Source organism: Marmota marmota, unplaced genomic scaffold (genome assembly GCF_001458135.2).
Source record: "Marmota marmota marmota unplaced genomic scaffold, marMar, whole genome shotgun sequence".
Classification (NCBI taxonomy): domain Eukaryota; kingdom Metazoa; phylum Chordata; class Mammalia; order Rodentia; family Sciuridae; genus Marmota; species Marmota marmota.
The window spans coordinates 1285163-1313158 of NW_025999880.1; the positions used below are offsets into that span (position 1 = coordinate 1285163).

The 27996-nt window shown below is 41.6% G+C and overlaps 1 protein-coding gene across 1 annotated transcript in view; it reads right to left on the bottom strand.

Annotated features, from left to right (window-relative positions):
- Window positions 1-2330: 2330 nt before the first annotated feature.
- Aatf (apoptosis antagonizing transcription factor) overlaps window positions 2331-27996 on the bottom strand; it is a 106418-nt gene continuing 80752 nt past the window's right edge. The window contains exons 10-11 of the mRNA XM_048787183.1: window positions 27593-27664; window positions 2331-2597 (exon numbers count right to left, since the gene is read on the bottom strand). Of these exons, the coding sequence (XP_048643140.1) occupies window positions 2534-2597; window positions 27593-27664 (136 nt within the window). The 3' untranslated portion in view covers window positions 2331-2533. The remainder of the gene's footprint in view (window positions 2598-27592; window positions 27665-27996) is intronic.

Genomic DNA, 27996 nt, shown 5'->3' on the forward strand with positions numbered 1-27996 from the left:
GGGGGGGCGGGGGGGGATTCCCTGTTCTAAGAGTCCTAATAAACCAGCGAACATACACTCATGTAGCATTCTGCCCCAGAATTCTTTCTTTTGTGAAGTTCTTTAAAAATGAATATATATTTTTTCAGTTTGAGATCAAACCCCGGGCCTCATGAACACTAGGCAAGTGCTCTACCCCTGAGCCCCATTCCCATTCCAAAATTAGTCTTATTATCATTTTGCAATTCTAGTGATTAACTCGGGGCTTCACACATGCTAGTCAAGTGCTCTGCCGATGAGCTCCATCCCCAGTACTTTTTATTTTTTTGAGACAGGTTCTTGCTAAATTGCCCAGGCAGGCTTACCTCCAATTTTTGATCCTCCTGCCTCAGCCTCCCAAGTGGTTGGGATTACAGGCGCACACCACCATTACCCAGCACCAAAATTAATATTGTTCTTAACTGAAAAATCCTAATTGTATACATTGAGTAATATGTGATATTTAACGCAGGTATATAATGAGGGATGACTGAACCAAATATTTGACAAATCTACCACTTGCCTTGCTTATCATTTCTTTGTGGTGAGAAGCTTGAAATTTACTTATTTTGAAATATGGCATATGTTATTAATAACCATAGTCACTCTGCTGTGTGATAGATCTCAAAAATTATTCCGCCTGACGCTTTGTACCCTTTGACCAATAATCTCCCCAGTCTGTCCTCCAGCCCCCCCACCCCCCCAGCCTCTGGTGACCAACATTCTACTCTTTACTTCTGAGTTCATCTTTTTTAGATTCCACATGAAGTCATGTGGTATGTCTTTCTGTGCCCAGCTTATTCAGCTTGGTATAATATCCTCCAGGTTCATCTATGTTGTCACAAATGACAGAATTTCCTTCTTTTTAAAAGCTGAATAGTATTCCATTGTGTATATAGGCCCCATTGTATTTATCCAACCATCCACAGGAAATTCAAACAACTCAACAGCAAGAAGACAAATAACCCTTTTAAAAAAAATGGACAAAGGACATGAACAGAAATTCCTCAGAAGAAGATATACGAAACTCTAACAGACTCATTAAGAAATGCTCAGCGTTACTAATCCTTAGGGAAATGCAAATTAAAACCACACGTGAGAAGTAAGAACCAACCTGGCACAGTGCAATTCCAGCTGCTCCAGAAGCTGAGGCAGGAGGATCTCAAATTTGAAGCTACCCTGGGTGACTTAGTGAGGCCCTAAGTTGAGGACGTAGTTTGGTGATAGGATGCCCTGCTTCAGTCGGCAATTCAGGGGGAAGTAAAGAAAAGTGACCCAGACGTGACATATGTTGTCATGAAACAAATGAGGCACATGGCCATCCTGGCCCTCCAGAAGTGAATAATCTGATGGGGAAAATAAGACTTCATACTGGCAGACAGACAGGAAAGACTGGGGATATTGAAAGGATAATAGGAGGCAAGTAGAAAATGCAAATAAATCAAAGAGACACAACAAGATGAAAAGTAGAGACTAAAATGATGCAGGGCTAGGGGGGGGGGGGAGGGAGGCACTGCCTGGTCTGCCTGAGGCCCTGGGTGCTACTCCTGAACTGGAAAAGCACAAAACCACACTGAAATATCACCCCATACCTGTTAATTTGCTGTTATCAAGAAGATGAAAGATAACAAGTGTTGGCAAAAATGGGGAGAAAAGGGAGCCCTTCCACTCTTTTGATGGGCATGTAAATTAGCATAGCCATTATGGGGACAGAAGAGGTCTTAAGAAACTTAAATAGGGCTGGGGTACAGCTCAGTAATGGAGTGCATGCTCGGCATGTGGAGGCTCTGCATCTGAGCCCAGCACCACACATACACAAAGCCCAGGAAAAACAGACCTCCTATGACTATCGAGCCCACTTCTGGGTATAGACTCAAAAGACATTTTGAAGGGAGCCAGCTGTGATGGCGCATGCCTGTGATCCCAGCTGTTCAGGAGGCAGAGGCAGGTGGTTTGGGAGTTTAGAACAGGCCAGCAACTGTGAGGCCCTGTCTCAAAATAAAAAATGAGAACCGAGAATACAGCTCGGCGATTGCCTAGCATGCACCAAGGTCCTGGGTTCAATCCCTAGTACTGCAAAAGAAGAAAAAAAAAGTTGAAAGGACATCTGCACTTCCATGCTCACCACAGCATTACTCACAACAGCCCCAAACCAGCAACCACCTAAGGGTCCATTAGGACGAATGGGCTTATATTGTAAGAGGGGGCCGTTTAACTAGGAAAAAATAAAACCCCTCCCAACAAAGGAGTCTTCCTGCTACAGACCTAAATCACACTTACTGTGTGCTGCTTAAGAAATCACACGTGGCAGCAGCAGTGACAATAGTCTTTATTTGTGATGGTTAAAGGACACGGGGAGGTGCCCTTGCAGGCACTACGCACACGTTCCGGGCAGAGCACCTTCCCAGGGATTCCCTGGCCGCTCAGCCCCATGGAATCACAGCTGCCTCCTGGGTGAGCAGCCGGCAGGACTGGCGGGGTGCAGGGAGGCCCAGGGCAAAGGAGACAGACGACATCAATCCCCAAGGCCGGCGTCAGGAGGGTTGAGCTGGCCAAAAAGAGATCGATACAACTCTGTCCTAGAAGACAAACAAAACAAATTAGTTAACACACCAGTTAACTTCTCAAGGTTAAAAGAAACTAAGAAGCTGGGAAATACTCTCATCTGCTCCTTCCATTGAAAACACAGCCATGTAATTAAAAAATGCACCTCACAGCTCTTATTCACAAATACAACGAGAGGAAGAAATCCAGACGCAGCCAATCAAATAGTAAAATATGTAAACAGTCCAGTGTGCCTGGATACCCTGTCTCTAGGGAATGAGTTTTCTCTAAGTCTGCCCTTTACAGACAGGCTCTTCAAGTAAGAAAACAAGATTGAATATTTTAATAGGATGTATGAGACGGCCACGCCATGAGGAGGATTCAATCAGACATGGGATGTAGGGGGATATAATTTAGTTTTCATACATTTTCTTGGACTTGGCAGTACTTGAAAAACAATGAAAATGACCCAGCAACAAGATTCCAATTACTATCACATGTGCAGTAGTTCAGGCGTAGACCCAAGACCTTCCCCATTCCCCCAGCAGCTTCTCTGGTCTCAATCTAATAAATAATTTGATTGGCTAATTTATTTCAAAAGTTGGGTTTTGACATTTTTAAAACTCCTAAGATGTCAGTCTTGGGTTCCTGAAAATACAGTCAATTACCACACCCAACCTCTGTCTCTGTTACTAAGTGCAACACATACACATCTGGCCAAAGCCATCTGCCAAGGACTGGAAAATCTCAAGGGTGTGTGTGGAGGGACCCTGCCCATTGCAGGATGGACGCTGCAGGGCCCTCTCCCCTGTACATACCATGCAGCTCTCCCTGCAGTCAGGAGGGGCCTCGAGGCTCCAAGCAAGTGGGACCCATGTGAGATGAGAGGGCCCCAGGGACACAGCCAACTGAGGCAGGCACGCAGCTGACCAGGGTGAGTCAGCAGCCCCAGTAAGAGGCCATGGCAGCTCTGATATTTTCAGATCTGACTAAAAATACTGTCTGCCATCTTATCAAGAAATAGGCTTTTAAAAGTGCTGAAAGCTATCACTGGCAAACCTGACTTTACAAACAAAAACCTCCGTCGTTCAACAGCTCTTTTTCACAAGAATTCAACACAAAAATTCATTAGTCTTTTTTTAAAGTTACCCTGTTTTTAGTGACGGAGAGGAACAGAAGCACCATAATCAGGACACGGGAGATGGGAATGGCATACCAAAGCCTTAAAAAAGTGAAAACCTTAAAGAAGAAAACAGAAATATAAACTAGCCTTTCATGTTGGGGACCCACAGGGAGGCAGGGAGCGCGTGGGTTAGGAAACAGCGGGTCCCAGTTTTACTACAGCCATTTTACAGTGAGTATTTGCTGCCACCCTTCCCCGAACTGCCAACCAGCCCCACGGCCTGCAGACAAAGAGCAGGCTCACCCTGAGCTCCAGCCTCTTTTGTTCCCTGCCACACACATCTGTCTGCCTCGCTCTCCACAGCCCAGACAGCCCCACAAAGGTGAAGAGCGGCCTCAGCCCAAATGCAAATGAGCGCAGGCAGCTCCCCTCCCGGCCGCCAGCTCCATCACAGGAGAGCAGCGAGGCCCTGCCGGCCTCACTTCATCACGCTCGGGGCCTGCCTATTTGCCAATAAAACAAGTCTCACTAGCCATTTCAACAACAGAAAAATTAAACGGCATGAAGGGGAGAGTTGCCATGACAGAAAGGACAGTATGACTTTAAGAGGACGCGGGCTGATGAGAGGGAGAAGCAGAGGCGCAGTGCTATTTAGCCTTCAAGCTACCCTCTTTCCAGCCTCGCCTTGCTTGCCTGCACCAGACCCCATCATTACCCCCAGCAAATGCTTCCACTCTGCGCTGCAATAGCAGTGCAGCGCCAGGGCAGAAGGCAGCAGTTACTGTCCGCAGCGGGGTTCACGTGTCAGGAGCAGAGAGTGAAATGCTGAACCCATGTTTTGATGGAACATCATTTCACACTCAGGTGCGCAAAGCTGACAAACATATGCAGCTGCTCGTGGCAGAGCAACCTGGGAAGCTGAGTGGTCTGGGTTCTTAAAATATTTTGAGAGAGAGAGAGATGGAGAATACAAATAAGGGATCATTCCAATCTAAACACCCTCAAGCAATTTCAACTTGACGTCTTCCTCGCCCACTACCCACCAGCCAGCGGCCACGTGCACCTGCAAAGCACCCAAGCCCTGCTGCCCTCCAGGCCCCCACTATTTCAGATCACGCCATCCCTCACCAAGAGCAATGCGATGGCCTCCTGCTGCCTCTGGTGCTTCTGGTCTAGAGGAAGACCAAGCAAGCCCTCCTTGGGGACCAGGAGCAGCTCCAGATAAGGACCTGCCTAGACTCCAGCTGCTGATTCAGCCCAGCCCTTCTCGGTCACATCCAAGGTTCGAGACTTTGCATTCCTAGGTGGTCATGCACAGCTGGGAGGACAGAGCCAAGAGTCTGAAAACAATTTTTACAAAACTTCTCACCCCTCACACATTCTAAGTTGCTATATAAAATTTTTCACAGCAAATTTACATAGTCACAAAGGATATAATTATGAGAAAGCTGTAATTATTAACTTTTAAAAGTCATGACCCTTTTGTAATGCTCCCAATGGAACTTCTATGCCACAGTGACTGGATATCCATTATCATTTATTTAAATAACACATAATCAAATCCTCTAATTTAGAAATTTTACAGCATCTTTTTTTTTCAAAAACAGGTTGACATTTCCACTTGACTTTTCCCTATAGATTTTTGTTGTAATATAATTGTTCTTTCATTGATTACCCTATTATAGTTTTTGGCCACAAAAATAAGTAAATGGAAAACATCTAAAATTTTCAAAATTTAAAATATAAAAATGAAAATATTTTGATTTCTTGAGACAAGTCTTCAAGTAATTGAAAATTCTGTTCTGGATTGGTTTATCCTTACAATTATTATCAGGATACAATCTATATATATTAACAATATAACAGTGTATTATAATTTTAGTGAAAATTTAATATAAATGTATAAAGTGTTACTGGAGTCACATCTCTTAATGGATATGAACGAAGCTTTCCCTGTTGAGTGTTCATGGATCTATGGGTGAATATCATCTATCATTAGAATGAAAAAGGGCTTAGCATCAACTGTAGTCTTATTTTTTGTAGATGTATGTCCTGAGAAATCCTGTCATATGAACAAGCAGAAAAGAATGGGATTTTTTTTTTCTTTTTAATTTTTAATGTACTGAGGATTGAACCAAGGAGTACTCTACCACTGAGTTATATCCCCGGCCCTGCCCTTTTTATATTATTTTGAGACAGGGTCTCACTAAGTTGCCCAGGTCAGCCTTGAACTTGGGCTCCTCCTGCCTTAGTCTCCATGTAGTTGGGATTACAGGCATGCCACTGTGCCCAGACAGGAATGGGAGTTTTGTCACCAAAATGTCCCTTGATTCTTCTCATCTCATTCTTTCTGAATTATATGGGGGAAAAATAATCACATAGTGACCCATCACTAAAAAGTACGTTTTGTGTTTGTGTGTGTGTGTGTAGTGCTGGGATTGAGCCTAAGTCCTTATGCATGCTGGGCAAGCACTCTACCACTGTGCCACATCCCCAGTTCCAAAAATTACCTTTAACAATCTATCAACTGACAACTCAACTCACATTCTTCTATAGTTTGGTTGAAAATAAAGACCTGGAAGCCATCTGACCCACACAGTATTTTTAGTCCAGTCCTTGGGCTTTCTCAATTCCTGGACCATATGTCCAAATGGGCCTGTGCCTGAGGCCCTGGAACTTTCCTAGTCCAGGGCAAGGACCAGGGCACTCTAGAGATGGGCTCACAGCAAGCTTTGCACTAGCTGAAGGGCAACTGTGGAAGGCTGAGCAGAGGGAGGCCTGTACCTCCGGCACAGGCGTGTTCTACTTTGGAAACTGACTCCATCGAAGTCTGTACCGATCTTCAATTTGGAAAGTCTTCTCACACCAAGTAAGGCTGAGGTGTAGAGAGCCTAGGAGCTCCCCCAAACCCAGACAGGTGCTAGGTCTAGCGTCAGTGCAGAGGGAAAGATCAAAACATCTGAAAAGAAAGAAAGCACATCCAAATCCCTCACACCTTCCCAAGGAAAACAAAACTAGAAACCAGGCGAGCAAAAGCTGGAGATGAGGAGGCAGATGGCTTCTACTGCTGCACTTCTTCCCTAACCAGGATTTGGCTGTGCAGAGGACCAGACTATCAATCCTTCAGGTTAACCTTGTCTTCCTCTGATTCTCCAGGGTAAGTGTCGAGTTTAATACTTGAGGTTCCCTTAAGGCTATGCATAATGAACTTGGTTTTCTTTAAAAAATAATTCCTGCTCCTCATCACATTAAGAATCAAGATCTGAATCACTGATCTGAAGTACCTTTCCTGATTTGTCTCCCCTCCCCCCTCCACACTGTGGGTCTCAATGGCCAGTGGGAATGTCCACTGTAGAAAATGTATTAATGTTAGTATCATGTAGGAGAATAAGCGACAGAGTAATTAACAGGACTTGGACCTAAGGTAGAAGGTCGATAGCCGGGGCTCTTCCTTGAATTAAAATTTAACTTACCCTTTATTGCAACCTACAAAAGCAAGTAATGAGCACTAACATTTTTATTTCTTTTAAACTGTCATTTAAGCTGTAGAGGGGATAATTACCTATCTCTAGTGTAGTAAGGTTTTATAACCCTTAGTGAGGCATTTTCTAATTTAATATTTTTACTATATTATCATAAAACCTGTTTCTGGGGGCTGGGGATGTGGCTCAAGCGGTAGCGCGCTCGCCTGGCATGCGTGCGGCCCGGGTTCGATCCTCAGCACCACATACAAACCAAGATGTTGTGTCCGCCGAGAACTAAAATAAATAAATAAAAAAAAAAAAAAACCTGTTTCTGGAAAAAAAATGATCATGGATTAGCAGCCATTTTCCATAAAGACGGAATGTGTGTGTGTGTGTGCTGGAATCCAGCTTTTTATCGTATGAGTCTTCCAAGGAGACTGACATAGGCAACGACTTGCAAGCTGTGAACTGCTGTCATTCAAGGGGTGGGTGGGGCTTTAAGTGAAATGGGGGTGCACATGTATAACAATGCAGCCCCCAGACAGATGTGAGGACCCATGTGTGCTCTCAGTTCCCCACGTATGCTTTTCTCAGGACTGCAACGCAGAGCGTGGTCTTTCACGATGGCATTTGGGCAAACAGTACAAAGGAGAGTACTAAACCTGCAAATGGTCTGTGCAGGGCATTCAGTTTGCTAGGTCGGTAGCTTGCAGCATGGGCACTCTGTAGGCATCTGCTATCTACTCTCAGAAAGACCTTGCTCCTCCTCCTGCCGACAAGCCTCCAACCAAGCCATCTCCAAGTCGCCACACCCCACTCCTGAGGCAGACGGACAGTGCAAAGAAAATGGCTATTCCACTACTCCCCGGGGGTGGCCCATAGAGCGCCCCCCACAGTATATCAGTCTCCCAGTAAGTATTTCATGCCAATCCTCCAAACATACCAGTGAAGACAGTGATGCTGCTTTCCTGATTTAAATTATATACATAATTTGCCCTTGCTTAATTCAAAATTGTTAATTTGTTGCTTCATAAGAAAAGGCGTAGTCCTTAATATATGCATTATTATACACGTGCACCCCCATTTCACTTAAAGCCCCACTCACCACTAGAATGACAGCAGTCCACAGCTCGCAAGATGGTGCCTACCTCAGTCACCCAGCGCACCTGGCCCTTCTTCCCTTCTCATAGTCTCCTCTCCTGCACACCGCAGGGCCTTGCCCTGAAGTGGCGCAGCATTTGTTTTCCATTTAACTCAATCCCTGCACAGATACCTCAAGGAATCAAGGAAAATGACAAAGCACACGGAGGGAAAGCAGACTAATTCTGACTTTCTACCAGAGCTCCCTGCCAATTCCACCTGGGCTCACGTCAAACCCAAATTTCATGAGAAGGGTCAGCATGGACAAGCCTGGTGCAGAGATTCCCACGTGTGCGCCTCCGCACTGACAGAGAAGCATGGCCATTGACGACAGATGTGTGCTTTCAAAAATTACTGGTGATGATACTGATGTCACCCTTTTTCAAATGTTTGTGTTTTGAAAACGACTGACTTAGTGCTGCGGAAGTTCATAAACATGTACTAGAAACATACTAGATGTTTATGATCCCTGGCCTCAAAATACAACACACAGGTGTGATAAATTAATAAAAAATATTTGAATGTCTACTTGAACTTTGTTAGCTGCTGTGCAGGATTACAAAGAACAAAAGATCAGCAGAAGCTGGGTTGGGAAGGTGACCATCTGCAGTAAATTGTCTGGGATACCCAGTTCTACCAGGAGAGATATACTGGACCCAACTCCGCTATTCTGTGACTTGTCCCATGGCCGTATCCCCTGGAACCAGGAGGGGAGCAAGGCTGACTGCTATGCGCTGTGGCAGCTCCTCAGCTAGCCGGTGTCTTCCTCTATCTAAATCTGTCCTTTCTTGGCTCACCAGCCGCATTTCCCTCCATCGCTCTCGTGTAGTCTTCCCACCAGCCTGACCAAGTCCTGCAGCTTGCTGAAGCCCCACAGAAAGGTCCGGGAACCTCCGAGCCAGTCCTCACACTGACAGCACAGTCTAGACAGTGCAGTGGGTAGAGAGGACCCCACCTCCTCCACATTGGCATTTTCAGTTTTTGCAGGATGGGGCAGTACTAGGGATCCAAGCCAGGACCTTGTGTGGGGCAGGCCAGAACTTTCCTAGCACCTCCAGCTCAGCCCTTCTTCCTGTATTCTAAACAAACCCTTCTCTCTGCTTCACAGATCTCTAGTCCCTTCTGTTCTGTCTACCAATATGCCCAGGCATTCCACATGCCTACAGAAAAAGGTGTCCCTCCAATTATTACTTGGCATATGTTAATGGCATCAAACAAAGGGATCCTCTTCCAGTTAAACACGTGCCTCCATTCTAATTGTCAGAAACCAAAGTGGGCCAGAGGGCAAAGGCTATCCACTGTTCCATTTTCCTCTTAGAGATGCCTAAAAGCCCTGGGACAATAGCTTTCTTTTGTTATATACTCAATCAAATGGGAAAAGCAAGTTTAGAAACAATCACCTAAAACAAAGCAAATCACTTTTATGTGGCACACCGCGCGGCATGCAGCATATACCAAATGTGCAGGGGCTGCAATCTGGAGCCAGAGTGGTTCTGATTCTGGCTCAGGTCCTTACCACACCCATGAGCTGAGGTGAATTACTCAGCCCCCTGAAACTTAGCTTCCTCTTCAGTAAGATGGTGACATACCCTCCTTAAAGATACTGTTTTCAGAGTACTAAGCAAAGTCCCTGTTACATAAATTGCACCATCATTTGATGATGAAAAATGGAACAAGGCACAGCAGCCCCGAGGTGCTGCAGAGGGCCATCTGAAGGCCTGTGGCCAGCTTCCCAACAACACAAGAGACTGAAACAGCACCTTCCTCTATCTTTCATTCCTTCTGCTTCTCAGATCCAAATTCTACTGAGTATCAGTGGCTCTAAGTGAGAGAAAGGTAAGTGAGAATGTCTCTATTGGCTCACGAGGGGAACATATCAATCCAAATGGCACGCAGGTGCCATGTGCACATCCCAGGAATGGGACCAGGGGCAGATGATGCATCAGAACTCAGTTCTCAAGACTGGGTATTGTAGGGAAGGCAGTCCAAGTGCAGACCCTGACACAGCTCTTATAAAGAGCATCACCTGCCCAGAATGCCACACAGGACATGAGAGCAGAAAAGCCTAGGAACCGAATGCAGCCAAAGAAAGGTCAGAACCTTACCCTCCTTCCATGTTCCCCAACAAGAAAACACAGGCTTATTGTTGTTGTTGTTGTTGTTATTTGTACTGGGGATTGAATCCAGAGCCTCACACATGCTAGGTAAATGCTCTGCCATAGAGCTCCACCCCCATCCCAGTCCTTTAAAAATTTTTATTTACTTATTTTGTATTTTATTTTTGGTACTAGGGATTGCACCCAGGAGCACTTTGCCATGGACCTACATCCCCAGTCCTTTTTATTTTGAGACAGGGTGTCGCTAAGTTGCAGAGGCTGGCCTCAAACTTATGATCTCCTGCCTCAGCGTCCCAAGCAGCTGGGGTTACATGCATGTGCCACCACGTGTGACCGGATCTCAGGTTTCTTTCCTAAACTCTCACATATCCCAGATCAAAACAAACCAAATCCAAACAAAACAAAAACACCCCATACCCCCAAAATGCACAGAACAAGAAAGTAAAAGAAAGCCATCTTCTCTCACCTGAGACCTATTTCTTAACATGATCAAGTTATCAAAGCAACAGTAGTGACTCAAGAGAATCCCCTTCTGTATCACTACCTACCTAAATCTGGATACAAGGCAGATCATCTTGGATCAGACACCAGCTGAACACCAGATTGGACGGTCCAAGACAGTCAGACTGCAGCTGCCAGAATCTGCCACAAGGTGGCAGTACATGACTCATTTCTAAGGGGACCAGGTGCTGAGGAGACTGGGAGCAAACGGAGCCCATAAATTACTCGGTGTGTCTGCTCTCATCACCATCCTCCCAGGGCTTGAAGGAGACTCGAGAAGGTCTGTTCCAATGTGCTCTTTTGGTCAGGTCAGAACTGGGTCCTTCAAACCTCTGCAAATGCTTTTAGCCCTGCAGCTTTAAATTACACACGGTGACGTGCGGCCTCTGGCCTGTCTCCTAAAGATCAGACAGATTCAAGATTTATAAGTGTTCAAAGAAGCAGATTCAGGCCCCAAACAAAGGAACCAAAAGGATGGAGAAGGAAGGAGAGAGGACAGGAACAGGGATGGGCAAGGAACTGGGATTAAATTTATAAAGGTTTTCTCCTCATTCATCAGTTAGAAATTCACTCCATTTTAACAAAGGAAAAAAAAAAAATACTTGAAACTTCCACCATTCCAATACCACTAGCTTCAAGTCTTTCATATTCGTTTAAAGAAAAATAATTTACCTCGGTGGCTTACAAAAGGGGGGGCAGGAGCCACTCTTCAGACAAAAGGGACGCTGCTCCTCTCCTGTGCATTAATATTCCATATTCCTGGGATGATTTCCACTTTCACAGTTTGACTGTTTTATAACAGATTTGATGCGAGAGAAGACAAATGGCCTCACAAAGGAAAGACGACAAACCACCTCACTGTTTTTAGCAGGGTTTTCTCTCTATTTTTATTTATTTTTATTCTGGAGCCAGGCTACAGAGCTCTCTGCCTTGCTGGAGATGTTTAATATTAACGTCAAGCCACCGCGATCCTGGCAATAGAGTTGGCCGGTGTTGTGTTTACGGTTTTGTGACTGCTGGCTTCAGGAAGATGAAGCTCCTTGTTCAGACAGCAGCCCCTCTCACAGCTCCTGTTAGAAGCCAGGGGATGCTTCACTGCTTAGACGTGAATCACTTCCCCCAACCACGAGGAAGGGGAGACTGACACCCAGTTACATTTGTATCCATCTCAGGACTGCTGCCTGGGATCCAGGGCCAGTGGGGGCCGCACAGGATGTATCTCTCAGCTCCAGTTTAACCTTAACTTCCAGGGGGTCAAAGCACCGAGAAATTAGAGAGTTCTGGCAGACACACTGCTATTACTTCTGACACCAAGTCGGAGAGCTCATTTGCTTAGAAACCCAGTGCCAGCCCAAATGTGAAAGCAGCAATGGGCAAACCAACCCAAGGCGGCAGCAGCAGCAACTCACAACGCTCAGAGGACACAGAGCTGAGCTGCTGGCCGCAGGAGCAGCCAGGAGCAGCGCAGCTACCTGTGCCAGAGCTCCACCCTGGGCTCTGCTGGCCAGTTCAGCCAGTTCAGGGCAGGCTCTCCTCTGCTCTGTCCTTTCATCTCCCTCCTCCTACATTTGACTGTTGGGTCTCCTCTTTTTTCTTTCGCCACATGCTGCCCCATGACCTCCTGCCTGCTCTCAGCTCTGACCATCTACCTCCTCTGGGCCAAGCCAGAGCATGGGCTCCAAACCCTCTCAGGCCACCCCAATCTGCTCAGAATAAAACTGAGCTCACTCTGTACTGTGAGGTTATTACGGATTCTGTTAAAAATTACTCATGGGCCACACCTAACTTTTAGCCACTACTACAACACAAACTTACAGATATCCATACTGTATTTTCTAATTAAAAAGTAAAGTCCATCCTGGGATAGGGCTCTTCTTTGGACAGTTTACTTTTTAAAAAAAATGTCTTTATTTTATTTATTTATTTTATGTGGTGCTGAGGATCGAACCCAGATCCTCGCATGTGCTAGGCGAGCGCTCTACCGCTGAGCCACAACCCCAGCCCTGGACAGTTTACTCTTACATTAACTGAAAAAAATGTAAATTGCCACCTCCATCTTTTTTGGTTCCTAATAGCATACTTCAAAGAACTTTCTCCCTTCCTTTGTCCACAGAGAAATTTATAAAAGGAAGGTCTCTGCTGAACCTGCCAGTAAACGTTCCCCAGGGGAGTAGCCCAGGACCCTCGGCTCCTGGACATCCATAACAGCACCACGTTCACTGTCCTAGCTCTGCCAACCAGTCCCTGCACTCAGGAGTCTGCTGGCCTTAGCCAGTTACATAGCTGCCTTTAAAAACCTTGATTGCTAAGTGTAAAATAAGTAGTCTGCATTTATTCCCCTGGAAGCCGGTGAGTCTGTTTCGGGGCATGGCTGCGCCTTCCACTGCAGGATCGAGCTGTGGAGGAGGCGGAGTGCTGCCAAGTGTGTGTATGAGAAAATGTGTATTGATTTCTTCTTTCTTATAAAGGAGCACAAAGCACTGAAGAACAACTGCTCCTCTTTCAGCATTTCACATTCCACTCAAGAGACAAAAGGCCCAACCCCCACCATCCTCTGAGAAGCAGAAAGGAGAACCACACAGGACCTGTCTCAGTCTCCAGTGTCGGCAGCCGCCCCCACTGGGCAGTCCCACTTAGGGACTTCAGACCCAGGGACTTCAGTGCCTCACCTGGCTCTGCACCAAGCAAGAGATTCCCTTTTCACTGATGCTTCCAGATCTTGAAGAAGAAGAAGGAGCTTTCAGTCTTTCTTGCCTTTAACGTTGAGGTACCCGGAGGGTAAACGAGCTAAGTTTATCAAGTGTTCTGCTCCCCAGAGGAGACACTGGATTCAACACAGGTGTGGCTGTGGCTCACTGCAGACCTCATTCCCCAGAATAGCTGGGAGTAGCTTCCCATTACTAGGTGCCTCCCTGCAACTGGAACTCAAAGCAGTGAGGTGATGCCCTTGACACAGGTCCTTTTATGGTCTGACACTTACTACCAACACCAAAAACAACAAAAGGTAACTATGCTTGTTAACATACACAGAATCCCTTCTAGGACTGTTTTTTCTTTTTTTTTAAGAATTTCTTTCTTCGTTGTAGGTAAACACAATACCTTTGTTTATTTATTTATTTATTTTTTAAATGCAGTGCTGAGAATCGAACCCAGAGCCCCACGCATGCTAGGCAAGCTATCTACCACTGAGCCACAACCCCAGCACCCCCAGAGCTGTTTCCTTCTCAAACAAAACAAATTCTGAAAGCAGTCCAAAAAACTGACCTAAGCTGTCACTGGTCTATCATAGAGCCCTGTGGGTACACCTCTATTTGTAGAAGGGTCACCAGAAACCAAACCTGGCAGAGGTGGCCAGGAGCAAGCCTATGGTAGAATTCAAAGTGTACAGTATACACTCTTGGAAATGATGGGAAAATAAGAGTCTTCTTGGAAGATCTTTTCCCGGGTCCATCCTAAGTAAAAACAACCTCAAAAAGCCTTTAAGCAAAGGGCAGGGAACGACAAGTCCCAAAGTTTGACCCTTCATTTCTGGGATTTTTCCAATGCTGACCATGAGCTGTGAACAAAACAGGGAGCTGGCCCTCCAGCAGTGCAATGTTGCTCCACAGAGACACACACCACAAACAGTCAGGAAGCAACCTCCACTGAAGGCCATATAAAACACAGACTTGTACAAAGTGCCAAGGGCAGTATGTTAGAGGAGTTAGATGATTCGAAGAGATTTCAATAAAAGAGGCAAGAAACTCTTCTTCATCCATCTTTTATACTGTTTAAAAAAAAAAAAAAAATCTTACCAGCAAATTGTACCTAGACTTATAGGCTGAAAGTCTTCAAAGGCATTTCAGACAGGAAGTCTATAATCAACTGCTTGGGGGTTTGCAAGAAATGGGCAAATCTGTGTAACAGATTTACAGCCATGTGAAAACACTAATTTCATTTAAATAATTATCTGTGAAAATTATATTTAAAACAGTACTTGTCAAACAAAAAATTAAGGACATTTCACTCTCAAGAATCTAGTAAAGCCTATGTTCATTTAACAACAACAAAAAGACACAAGAATCACTATCTATCTATTAAAAATTTTGAGACAGGATCTTACTAAGTTGCTTAGGCCTTGCTAAGTTGCTGAGGCTGGCTTTGAACTTGCATTCTCCTGCCTCAGCCTCCCAAGCAGCTAGCATGCACCACCACTCCCAGCTAAGTATTTCAATTTATGTAAGCATTAAGGGTGTATGCACTGCACCTAAGAATGCTGAACCTGTTCCCTAGCATAGACAGGGATGGCGCCAACCAGAAAAAGACCTGAAATAAACTGTTTGGTAAGTAATACTTGTGCTATAAAATGCTATATAAGGCAAGACACAACTGGAATTAAAATACAATGTTAGGACTGAGGCTGTGGCTCAGTGGTAGAGTACTCGCCTTGCATGTGGAAGGCACTGGGTTTGATCCTCAACACCACATAAAAATAAAAATAAAGGTATTATGTCCATCTACAACTAAAAAATATTTTAAAAAATACAATGTTAAGTTATAAGTGAAATAACTATGGTTATGTTTACTGTAATCTCACATTTGGTCTTGACAACATTTTATGCCAGCATAATTTATAAATTAACATTCTTAGCAAGCAAGCAAGAAAGAAAACCCTAGTAAGTGTTTTTGTGAACTGTAATAAATACTGTTAGAGAGGAGCAATAAAATGGGGTTCGACACAGAAAAAGCCATCCACTCAGATCAGGATAGGGATCACAAACGTCTCCTTGGAAAGGCTGGTATACTCAAAGGACTGAATACTTTGACAGGAGAGTACCCAGTGGAACAGAGCTGGAAGACCTCGAGGGAGCAGAACGAAGAGACAGAGGTAGAACAGGGAGCAGGTTCCTGGAATGGCAGGGCCCACTCTGGATGGCACCAGCATATGCTGCTGAAACAGATTAACAAGGAAATAGCTTGGTGACAAATCACTGAAGGCCCTGGCAGCAGGCTCAAGAGTGTGAGCTTAGTCTACAGGCAAGGAGCAGGAGCACACTTTATGTGGTCGTTGAGGAAGGGGAGCCTGAAGATACACAGAGCTGATGAGATCAGACACCGGTGATCAAGAGGCTGTTGGTGTGATCATATGTATAAGAACTTGAAAAAAGACCTCGAATCAAATCAGGCTGTGGAAACAGAAAGTGGAGACCACTGAACAATATTCTGTATTAAAACAGAACTCCATGCTGGACACAGCAGTACACACCTGTAGTTCCAGAGACTAAAGAGGCTGAGGTGGGAGGATCAGCAAGTTCAAGGCCAGCCTCAGCAAATTACCTAGACTCTGTCTCAAAAAAATGGCTAGGGATCTATCTCAGTGGTAAAGTGGCCCTGGGTTCAAGCCCCAGGACCAAAAAAAAAGAAAAAAGAAAAAAAAAGAGCAAGAAAAAATACTTTTACAAGATAAATTTTATAAGATAATTCTCCCTAATTAGCAAAGGTTCAGTGACATAAGCCTCAGCTGGCTGGGAAGGAGACATATAAATTAGTACCAACCATCAAGAATTATTAGAAAGCTTACACATTTGACTCAGAAATTCCCCTTAAGAACCTATTTTAAGGATGTAAGCAAAACCTGAACATGAAAATATGTTCATTGCACATTACCTAAAGAGAAAGAAAAACAAAAGCAACCTAAATGTCTAATATGAATATTCCATAATAGAATATTATGTTTCTAAAGTGTTTTCAAAAATATTTAATGGCATTTAAATGCTTATAATACAAAGTTAATCAAACATATGTATACATCTGTATAGAATATGTGCACATAAAACTGTAAAAAAAAATACATGATGGGATTAATTTTCTTTGTCCTTTCTGTATTTTCCAAATTTTATTTCATAAATATGTATTATTTTTATTACAGAGGAAAAGATACTGTCTCTAAGGAAAAGGCAACAGGTGCCTGAGTATGTATGAGACAGGCAGAACTCTCAGAACAGATGGACTGAATACACTGGATGGGAATTCAAAGCTATTTATGAGTCTAAGATTTTTACAATCAGAAGAAAGATATAACCATAAGAACACTTTTGAGTATTCCATGATTCATACTACAATGTGAATGACTGATAGGCAAAATTTGTCTATACAGATTACCTCTTTAAAAGAAATGGGGGAAATTTTTTTATATCTTTATTTATTAATTTTTTTATGTGGTGCTAAGGATCAAACCCAGTGCCTCACACATGCCAGGCAAGTGCGCTACCACTGAGCTACAGCCCCAGCCCAAAAATTTTTTAAAGAAATTTTTAAATTTTTAAAGGTAATCCTCCAGCCCAGTTTTAGATTAAGGAGCTCTGTATATTGAGGGACTTCTATTTGGCACATTATTCCCATCTATATCAAAATCCTTGCTGACTTCTAAAAACAATAACAGCGATTAGGAGTTACATTCCTAAATAAATATGTCAGTTCCACTACCTGCTCTTAACTTAGGCAAGTTACTTAATTGCTCTATGCTTAGTATTCTTATCATAAAATACAGATAACATCAACCACTTCACTGATTGAAAATGAAAATGTACATCAAGGGCTTAGTGCAAGGCCTGACGTACAGCCAATGCTCAAAAAGTGGAATATGATGTTATTTCTATGCCATTTCACTGTGGATCAGAAACAGGGTGGCTGAATGAGGGTGGATAAATCAGAGCAAAGGTTGTTTCACTTAGAAATGGTCTACATATCTTCGCAATCTAGTGTTGGCTCAGTGATCATTATGGGAAACATATTAATAATATGTATGAATGACTAAACTAGATTAAGGTGAAAAACTTAGCTATTGCCTAACCACTTGCAAGCTACTTACTTGTGATTAATAAGGTAGCTATAAAATACTATATTTAGAAAGCCAAGAATAGTAACATAAAAGAACTTAAAAACAAAAAATCCTTAAGAGAAATATATATGCTCATTTTAAAGAATGTGAAATATCCCTTTGAGAAAAAAGAGGACTTATCACCCTTTGAAGAAATGTTGAGAACATGACTGCAGAAATGAGAACTCTTGTCAAGAAGCCCCATTTGGGGGAAGGATTTATCTGTTCATCATCTACAATCTCTTCCTAGAAGATGTGCTTTTATCACTCTACCTCCTGCTTGGAACTGAGGATTCAATTTGACAATGCAAATTCTCTAGAATAAGAGGTTGAACAGCGGCAAATTGGGAAAAAGAAGAAACAACAGTAGTGTTTTCTTTTCAATTTTAAAACTCTGGTCCAAGTCTCAGGCTTGAACTTGAGAACATTTCCTTTGTCCTTTCTGTTGCTCCTGGAAGAAGGCTCCAGCCTCCTGACTGTGCTGGGCGCCATCTTTAATGATGATATATGGGGGTTCTTTCCTTTCAGCACTGCTGGGGGGTCAAACACATGACACCGCCTGCCTGAGTATCAACAAGCGAATTATAAACTGTGTCAATCCGAGTTAATGCAAAGCTGTAATCCTCTTTAACAAGAGATCAAATCACTGCCATGAGTTATGTTCGTTCTGTAATCTGATAAGGAAGAGGGAACCACTAATAAAAGAGTAATGGGAGCCTTTAATGATGCTGGTAAAAGGTAGCACCAGTTAAAACATCGCTCTTGTTCCTGCTGATTAGATCAATGTTGCATATTTGCCCAGACTTGTTTCACCTGTCAGAATAACCTGTGCCTTTTTAGGAGATAAGAAGCCTCACAGAAAACATCTGTATTTTAACCATTCTTGCCTGAGAATTTTTAACCAACGGAAAATGCTCTATGAGGGTATTTCTGGGGTTGATATTGGTGTGCTCTGAAATGCTGAGCAAGCTACATGAGAACAGTCCACCATGAGTAGTGCGTCTATCAAACAGAGGTGAAGCAGGCAAGGAGAGTAAGGACAGTTTTGGCAGCCTCTGGGCCACTAACTGGGGGAAAGGAGTGCCATCACAGTAGAGTGGCAAATATGCCCATATTTAGGGTGCAGACCCATACACAAAAATGGCAAGCCGAAGACAAATTGCCTGTACAAATTCTGTTATACCAAGGCACCTCAAGAACAACGTGGCAGTGATGTTGACAAAGCACTTTACAAGACCAGATAACATTTGTACGTTTCTTTTCTAAAACTCCAGATGTAAAACAATAATGCATTTGATGTTTAGTACTTATCAAAGGATCCTCTCCTTGTTTTTTTTTTTTTTTTTTTTTTTTTTTTCATAAAGCCAGCAGCTTTATGAAAGCAGTAAGAAGGCTATGTTCTATTTTGGGGGAGAGAATGGGTGCTCCAATTGAAATCCTTCCTATTCCTATTGAGAATTTAAGTTCTTAGCAAAGGAACGGAGTATCTCTAAAATGTTCATGTTGCTACCACTGCTGAAATAAGGGGGAGAAACTGCACAGAAAAATACAATAACCTACATATTTTATGGACAGTATCAGAATCAAATTTATCTGACAACCCTCTGTGAGGCAGCAGTTAGTTCAAGGTAAACCTCAATTTTCTCTTGCGCAAATTCAGCAGGCTGCCATCACTAAGACCTTCCCATGCTTTTCTCCACACCAACAGAGCAAGCGGCTGTACTGGGTTTCCTTTCCCAAATCGTTGCCGGTGGACAGTTTTGAGGAATAGTCTCTATCTCAGCACTGCTTCTCCCACATATCACACCAGCATCTGACTATCTGACTTCCAGAAGCCCAATTTGGGGGAATGACAAAGAATTCACTTCTTTAAAAACTGAACCTCAGAGGGTCTTTCAAAAATAGACAGAAATCAGCTGATTATTTCCCTCATCCCCCAAATCTTCACTTTGTGTGAACCATAGTCCGAGATCATCTGTATTTTTTCAGGAAGCTCCCTCTGGTCTAACAGAGCCCTGGGGGTTTTACATCATGTAAAGTAAGCTGTTTCTAAAATGTCCTTGATAAGCTTAGAATAACTTCAGCATAGATGTAAACAGTAACCTATACATCATGCAAGTAAAATCGTAATCTGCTCCTTATGGTGACAGTGTTCAGAGGGCCTCCCTACCAGGGAGATATCAAGCCTCTCTCCTTCCAACCCTCTCTATAGAATCACAGCATTCCAATTTGTATCAGAATTTGTATCAGCAAAGATGATCCTGGGAGCTGAGCTGCCCAGTGCCAAGAATATCAAGGGTTTAGCAAAATCAGTGATCATTTTGGGGATCATGGTAGCTTCCTCCCTTGCAAGCTAACATATGACAATGAGCGAAACTGGATTTCTTTGGTTTTTCTCTCAATGCTGGGAATGTTCATTAGGCAGGCAACAAAACTCTCCTATCTCATAATGGAGACAAGGCCAATCTACCAGACCAGGACTTATAAAGGGATCAGAATTACATAAGACTTTCACTAACAAAAAGATTTGAAAGCATTTAAACCAGTATCCAAAGTATACCTAGAAAAAAATGCTCCCAAAGGGAAATTTGGTAACACAGGAACTCAGCTGGGCTACTTTGCATTTAAAAAGTTTTTTTTTTTTTTTTTTTAAATAGATCACTTGAAAAGAAAAATTCCTAGCATTGGAAAAGAATTTGTATCAGCAAACATTGACTAAATAGATAGATAAGACTACACAAAACACACCACAGGAGAAGCAAAATGAAGATGCCCCTGCCCTAAAGATCCTTTTAAAGACAGCACTTCTCATCTCCCTCTTTTAATAAGAGCTGTGTTCCAGTTTCAATTCAGTTCAACCAAGTACAAATTTATGGAGCTCAAACTGGACAAGGGATATAGGAGACTGAAGGATGAGCACTAGGCCCCCCAAACTCCACTAGGCATTGATTTAATTTAGGTATATTTGTGGAAAAATAAAAACTCAAACCCTTGGTTCTAGCCAAGGTCAGCTAGAACCACAGGGGAAGCTGCTTCTGGGAACAAGAAATCAAAAGGACAGGAAAGATCTTACCTATATGTTACCACAATTAAAAGGGGAGGAGCCTTACAAAGGAGCAGCCAGGTATTCAAAGCCAGCTTCCCATAGAAACCACAGAAGAAAGAGTTTTCATTTACATCTTCAGTGGAGAAATAATCAGAATTTTCCTGCCACCTTTCTGTATTTTACATATGTAATTTTCAAAAAGAAAACATTTTTCTATTGAAATAAAGTAATACATGCTTATTGTAAAAAAATTCAAACACTACAGAAATACACTTAATAGGGCTGGGGTTATGGGTCATTGGTAGAGTGCTTGCCTAGCACGTGTGAAGCACAGGGTTTGATCCTCAGCATCACATTAAAAAAAAAAATAAGAGTTACTATGTCCAACTACAGCTAAAAATATTATTAAAAAATATATATATATAAGAGGGGCTGGAGATATAGCTCATTTGGTAGAACGCTTGCCTCATGTGCACAAGGCTCTGAGTTCAATTGCCAGCACCACAAAAAATAAAAAAATAAGAAGGTAAAATGTCACCCAGTAATAAACATGCCAAGAGTTTGGTGTTATTGCTCCAGAGCTTCTTACTTTTTTTATTTATTTTTTAGGTGTAGATGGACACAATACAATGCCTTTATTTTTATGTGGTGCTGAGGATCAAACCCGGGTCCCGCCCTGCTAGGCAAGCACTCTACCGCTGAGCCACAATCCCAGCCCCAGAGCTTCTTACTTTTTAATGACAACTAATATGAACGCATTCTCATGGAAAAAAGATTAGAGAGAGCCAAAACACTGCTGGGCTCAGCGGTGCATGTCTGTAATGCCAGTGGCTGGGGAGGCTGAGGCAGGAGGAACATGATTCCAAAGCCAGCTTCTGCAACTTAGCAAAGTCCTAAGCAACTCAGTGAGGCTCTGTCTCTAAATAAAATATAAAAAAGGCTGGGGATGTGGCTCAGTGGTTAAGCACCCCTGGGTTCAACTGAAGATCTGTCTTCACCCCATTCCTCATCCCATGCTTTTCCCCACAAGTAAACTCCTCTAACATTCTGATATGCAGCCTCCTAGGCGTTTCCCCAAACATTCAGTGTGATATATACATACATAAACACATATATACATCTGCTGCATTTTTATCTTAAAAATATGATAGATCATATTGCAAACAGTGTGTCTTTTCCCAGGTAACAAAAGTACCTAGAGATCTTCCATGGAAGTACAGATATTACTTTAAAGGCACTGTTTCTATTTTTTTCCCTGTCACTATAGATTTGGCATTCCTCATCTGAAAAATCTAAAATTTTTAAAGTGCCAACATGACACTCCAATAGTTTTGGGTTTTGGAGATTGCTTAGGGCCTTGCTAAGTTGCCCAGACCAGCCTCAAACTTTGCAATCCTCCTGCTTCAGCCTCCTAAGTTGCTAGAATTATAGGCATGTACCACCATACCTGGCTATATTGTACAGTTTTACTTTATCCTTTAATTATTGCTTAATCTCTTAAAATGATTTTACTGTGATTTATTTCCTTAGTGATGGTCATTTGGTTTTTTTCTTTTTCAGCATTATAAACAATATTGCAATAAAGATTCTTGGTATAATAGCTGTTTCCTTAGCTCAATTTCTATGAAGTAGAGTTTTATTTTGGGGGGTGGGAGGCAGTTAACAGATAATAACCTTCCAAAAGGATTTTGCCAATCACATTCCCAACAATGTGATATGAAAGTATTCCCTCATACATCGACACTGTGGATTACTATTCTTTTAATATTTTTCAATTTAATAAGGGAAAAATGAAATCTCATTTAACTTTGCATTTCTTTGATTGAAAGTCTGATTTTTTTTTTTTGCTATTTAAGATTTGTATTTTATGATTTTTTTAAACAATTTTTTTCAACCTTTTTATATTTTTATGTGGTGCTGAACATCGAACCCAGTGCCTCACATGCGCAAGGCAAGTGCTCTACCACTGAGCTACAGCCACCACTCCTATTTTAGGATTTTTAAATCTGCTTATTGACATGCTTTCCCTATTATTCTTTTATTATTTACTTATTTATTTTCTGGAGCTGGGGTTGGACCCCAGGGCCTCGGGCATGCTAAGTATCTGCTCTACTACTGAGCGACACACTTCCAGCCTCTGCCTATTATTCTTACTGGGATATTAAGATATTTGTAAAACTCAATACATATGTAGAGAAATGTGTTATCTACTAAATTTTTTTGTTCCAGTTTGTCATTTTTACCTACTGTTTTTGATGTCTTTTCAATATGACTTTTCCATAGTCTGGTATATTAATATTTTCCCTTATGGTTTCTGGCCTGGTATCATGCTTATAAAGTTATAAAGCCATTATATACTTCAAAAATCATTTTTAAAAAACTATTCACACACATATCCAACAAGAATGATATGTGGGGCTGGGGATGTGGCTCAAGCGGTAGCGCGCTCGCCTGGCATGCGTGCGGCCCGGGTTCGATCCTCAGCACCACATACAAACAAAGATGTTGTGTCTGCCAAAAGCTAAAAAATAAATATCAGAAATTCTCTCTCTCTCTCCCTATCTCTCTCTCTCACCTCTTCTCTTTAAAAAAAAAAAAAAAAAAGAATGATATGTGTATTACTTAGCAAAACCAAAATTACTCACTTGAGGAAAAGTAGTATACACTGATACTGACATTCTAACAATAATGAATGTTTCCCATTTGTGGTGTACAAAACAGAATAGTACTAGATTCCTTCCTCGGTACAGGTGTCCCTCAGTATGAACAGAGGATTGACTCCAGGTCATCCTTGGTACCCTGGGATACCAAAATCCACCACTAAGTCCCTTACATAAAATGGGGTAGTATTTGCATATAACCTATGTACATCCTGTAGATTAGATCATCTCCAGATTATTTATATTACTTAATATAATGTAAATGGTATGTAAACAATTATATACTATACTGTTTAGAGAATGATGACAAGGAAAAAATCCGTATGTGCTCAGAACACACTCAATCCATTTTCTGAATATTTTCCACCCAAAGTTGGCTGAATGTGTGGATGAAGAACCCACGAACACAAAGGACTGACCATACTAGATTAGTTCCACTAACAAAGCAGGGCAAGTTACCACTGCCTAAAGTATCAATTTTTGCCTAAAGTTACCAATACTTACTGGCTTTAGAAGTTTTGATGCGAGGAGCAGAAAGAGCTAAGATCCAGTTACAGTATCCATAGTTGATCTGGTCTATTCTGATTATGAAGCATAAGCAGTGATGTGAATGTAGCTTCTTTATGCTTAGGAAACACAATGAGAATGGAGTATACCTTGGCAAAACCAAATGCTCAGTTCTCCAGTGACAACATTATTATTAAACTCCTTGTTAAGTGGCTAAACCAGCTAGAAAACAATGCTGATAATTAGCAATCATACCACAAAGGATATCCTTTTTTTCCCCATAAATTCAGAATGCCACAGGACTGCTACCTGACAAACAAATGCTGACCCCCTTTCCCTTGCCCACTGCATCAACCTGGCAATGTAATGCAGTTCTGGCCAATGAAAACCAAGAATAAGTCTGCTGGAGGGAATTCTGCAGGAGTTTTCACTTTTAAACAAACAAACAAAATGCCAAAAATATGGCTGGCACTATTATTTTGTATTCTTCTTGCCTTGGATACATATATTTGATGGCTGAAGTAGCAGCAGCCATCTTAGGAACACAGGGGGAAAATAAAAGAAATTGGCCCTAACATCAAAGAGAAGAGAAAGCCATTGCCAACAACCACACAGAAGGATTCCACCAGAAAAATACAATCTTATTTACTTATGCCACCGTAGTCAGGTTTTGTTTCTTATAGACCAAGCCCCAAAGAATACTAAATAGGATAGTCATTTTCAAATAATTTATGTTTCGTATATAACAGACCCTCAAAAATGATGAACAAATATAAGATTCTAAAAAACTAAGTACCTCTGAGGTATTGGATGATATAAAAATAAACTAAAACTAAGAATGACAGAAACTTGGGCTGGGGATATAGCTCACTTGGTAGAGTGCTTGCTTTGCATGCACAAGGCCCTGGGTTCAATCCCCAGCAGCACAAAATAATAATAATAATAATAATAATTTTTAAAAATGACAAAAACTTAATTTCTATATGATTTTCAAGTACTGTATTCTAAAAGCAATCACTAGCTGAGTATGGTGGCACATGCCTATAGCTCCCGGTACTCAGGAGGCTGAGGCAGGAATATCCCAAGTTTGAGGTCAGCTCAGGCAACTTAACAAGATTCTGTTTCAAAATAAAATTAAAAGGACTGGGGATGTAGCTCAAAGGTAGGATGTTTGCTTAGCATGTGCATGGACATGGGTTCAATCTCCAGTACTTGGTGTGGGGGAGGGGGCAGAAAGATGTCAATAATTTAAACCAGATTTATTTTATACCTCATAATAATGTAACCTTAAAGGATATGGTTTAGCTTTAGACAGCTAGTTCTTTTCTTATTGATGTAATTTTTTTATTGATGTAATCTAAAATGTACTTACTTTACTCTATAACTTTTAAATAGACTGAACCCAAAAATTTAGCAGAGAAAAAAACCTAGCCCTACCTAAGCTCTCACTTCCAAAGTACAGGAGAACATATGAGGTCATAAAGACAGATATAAAGGTACTCGGAACCACCCATAAGCTGTTTTATACTCAAAGCACTGAACAAACTAAAATGAAAAATAACAATTGTGTTTGCCTAAGCCTATAGATCTAAGCATAGGGGGAAAAAAATCTGATGAGATATGATGGCAATCTAAATACTCTCAAGTAAAAAGCAGATACATAATTTAAGGTTAGATAAAGCTGGCAAAAGCCACATGTACCTACTTATGACCAGTAATTTCACTTGGTAAATAATTATGCTTAAAAATATTAACATGGGGGCTGGGATTGTGGCTCAGTGGTAGAGTGCTCGTCTAGCATGTGTGAGGCCTTGGGTTTCATCCTCAGCGCCACATAAAAATAAACAAAATAAAGGTATTATATATATATATATTAGCATGGTATTAATTACAACAATTAAAAGCAATTTAAATGTCCCAACAGTCTGTGAGTAACTAAATATAAAAATACTATGTAGTCATTTAAAAATTTTTAATAATTTTAATGACAGGAAAATGCTCACCATATATAAAATATTTATAGTAAAATATAATTTCAATCATATTTAAAAAAAAGAAAAGAAAAAGAACAACACTCTGAAAGGGAACTCAGACACTGAAAGGAAGTCACCTGAGATGTTAAGAGAGGTCATCCTGTGTTTGTACATGTGGACTCATACATTTCCAGTTCCACATGCTAAGAGGGCCTGAAAACAACCATGGTCAGTTCCAGCACCCCTGGAAGCCAGGTCTTGGCTTCTAAAAACCATTATCCACTGGAAAAAAGTGGGGGAAAGGGGTCCTTGGAGAAAGATTCCAGGATTGGTGCAGGGAAAGCAATAAGATAAACTTTGAACATCTTGTATCAGACAGAAAGGACGCACTCAAGGAATGATTGGGGTTACATCAAAAGGCACAAGGCAGCTTAAAGAACTTCCATTAATCTGGGGCAATTTTAGCATCAAAATAAATATAACTCATTGAATAAAACTGGAAAGCATAAATCCATATTGTTAAAAATGAATCAATGAATGGTACATAAATGTGGAAAAAGGGGAAGCCTTGTATTATGGTAGAATGCAATTAATAAATTTAGAATAAATTATTCTTTATTTGTTCTTTTTAGATATGCATGACAGTAGAGTGTATTTTGACATATTATACATAGAAATTATTTTTTTTAAATTACCAAAAAAGGTTACTTCTGAATTATAAGTTCTATATTTTCCTGTATGTGTTTTGATTGTTTCACTTTATAAAATAAGCATGTACCTACTTCTTTTGTAAAAACCCTTATAATCCTCAAAACACTGGAAAAGATCGTTGAATGAGATGGACATTATGATCCTATATACATGGATGATTATACTACAGGTATGACTTTGCACCATGTACAGCCAGAGGAAGACGTTATATTCCATTTGTGTACAATGTGTCAAAATGCATTCTACTGTCACTATTTTATAATTAATTAGAACAAGTTAAAAATAAAAAATAAATAAAAAGAAGTCTCAATAAACACAACAGATACACATCTCTATAGCAATCTCTAGAGCCACTCTAAAGAGCATACACATAAAACCCCCAATGCATACAGCATGCACACATGCTATCATGACCCTCTGGCCTAGAAAAGAGCTCAGATGTCCTAGGCAGGTGGACTAAAATTAAAAATAAAACCTAGCCCGACTCAATGGTGCACGCCTGTAGTTTGGGAGCTTGGGACCAGCTTGGGAGGCTGAGGCAGGAGGATTGAGAGTTCAAAGCTAGCCTCAGCAAAAAGTGAGGCACTAAGAAATTCATTGAGACCATGTCTCTAGATAAAATACAAAATAGGGCTAGGTATGTGGCTCAGTGGTCAAGTGGCCCTGAGTTCAATTCCCAGTACCAAAAACTAAAAAATAAAATCTAGCAGCAAAAACACACAGCCACCAGAGGTAGCTGGTATATGGAAATTTTTGATTTGGCTTTACAGTAATTATGGGAGTGAAGAGATGTGACAAGGACCTTTCCTATGATGCCAATGACAAATGGTTAACTGATAAGAAGAAACAAGAGGGTGACAGGCTGTAGAACAGGTCAATATCAGGCTGTCATGAAGCCATTTGAGGCATATAATTAATCTCTTACTTACCTGGCATCATCATTCATTGTAGTATGGTCAATAGGTGCCATGAAGCTCAGGAGCTTGCTAAGGACATGAAATCTAAACAAAGCAGAAAACAAACAGGCAGCAACATTAGTAACTATTAACCTAGCAAAGGAAACACATTCTGTGAGTTAACAGACTCCAGAAATGATTATAGGGGCAGTTGGCTCCAGAAAGGAATAGGGAAAAATTCATAGGCACTTGCCATGCACAACTATATTTTCCCCTTTTTCTTTAATGATTTAGGAAAAAAAGTCTGATAACAGTACATTGTAAATGACAATGGTTCTGCACAGATCCATTTATATCACAGCTCCAAAAGAGCAGATACACTTATGCCTCTCAGCAATATACAAACTCTTAAACATTATTCCAGACAAAAGTCAATG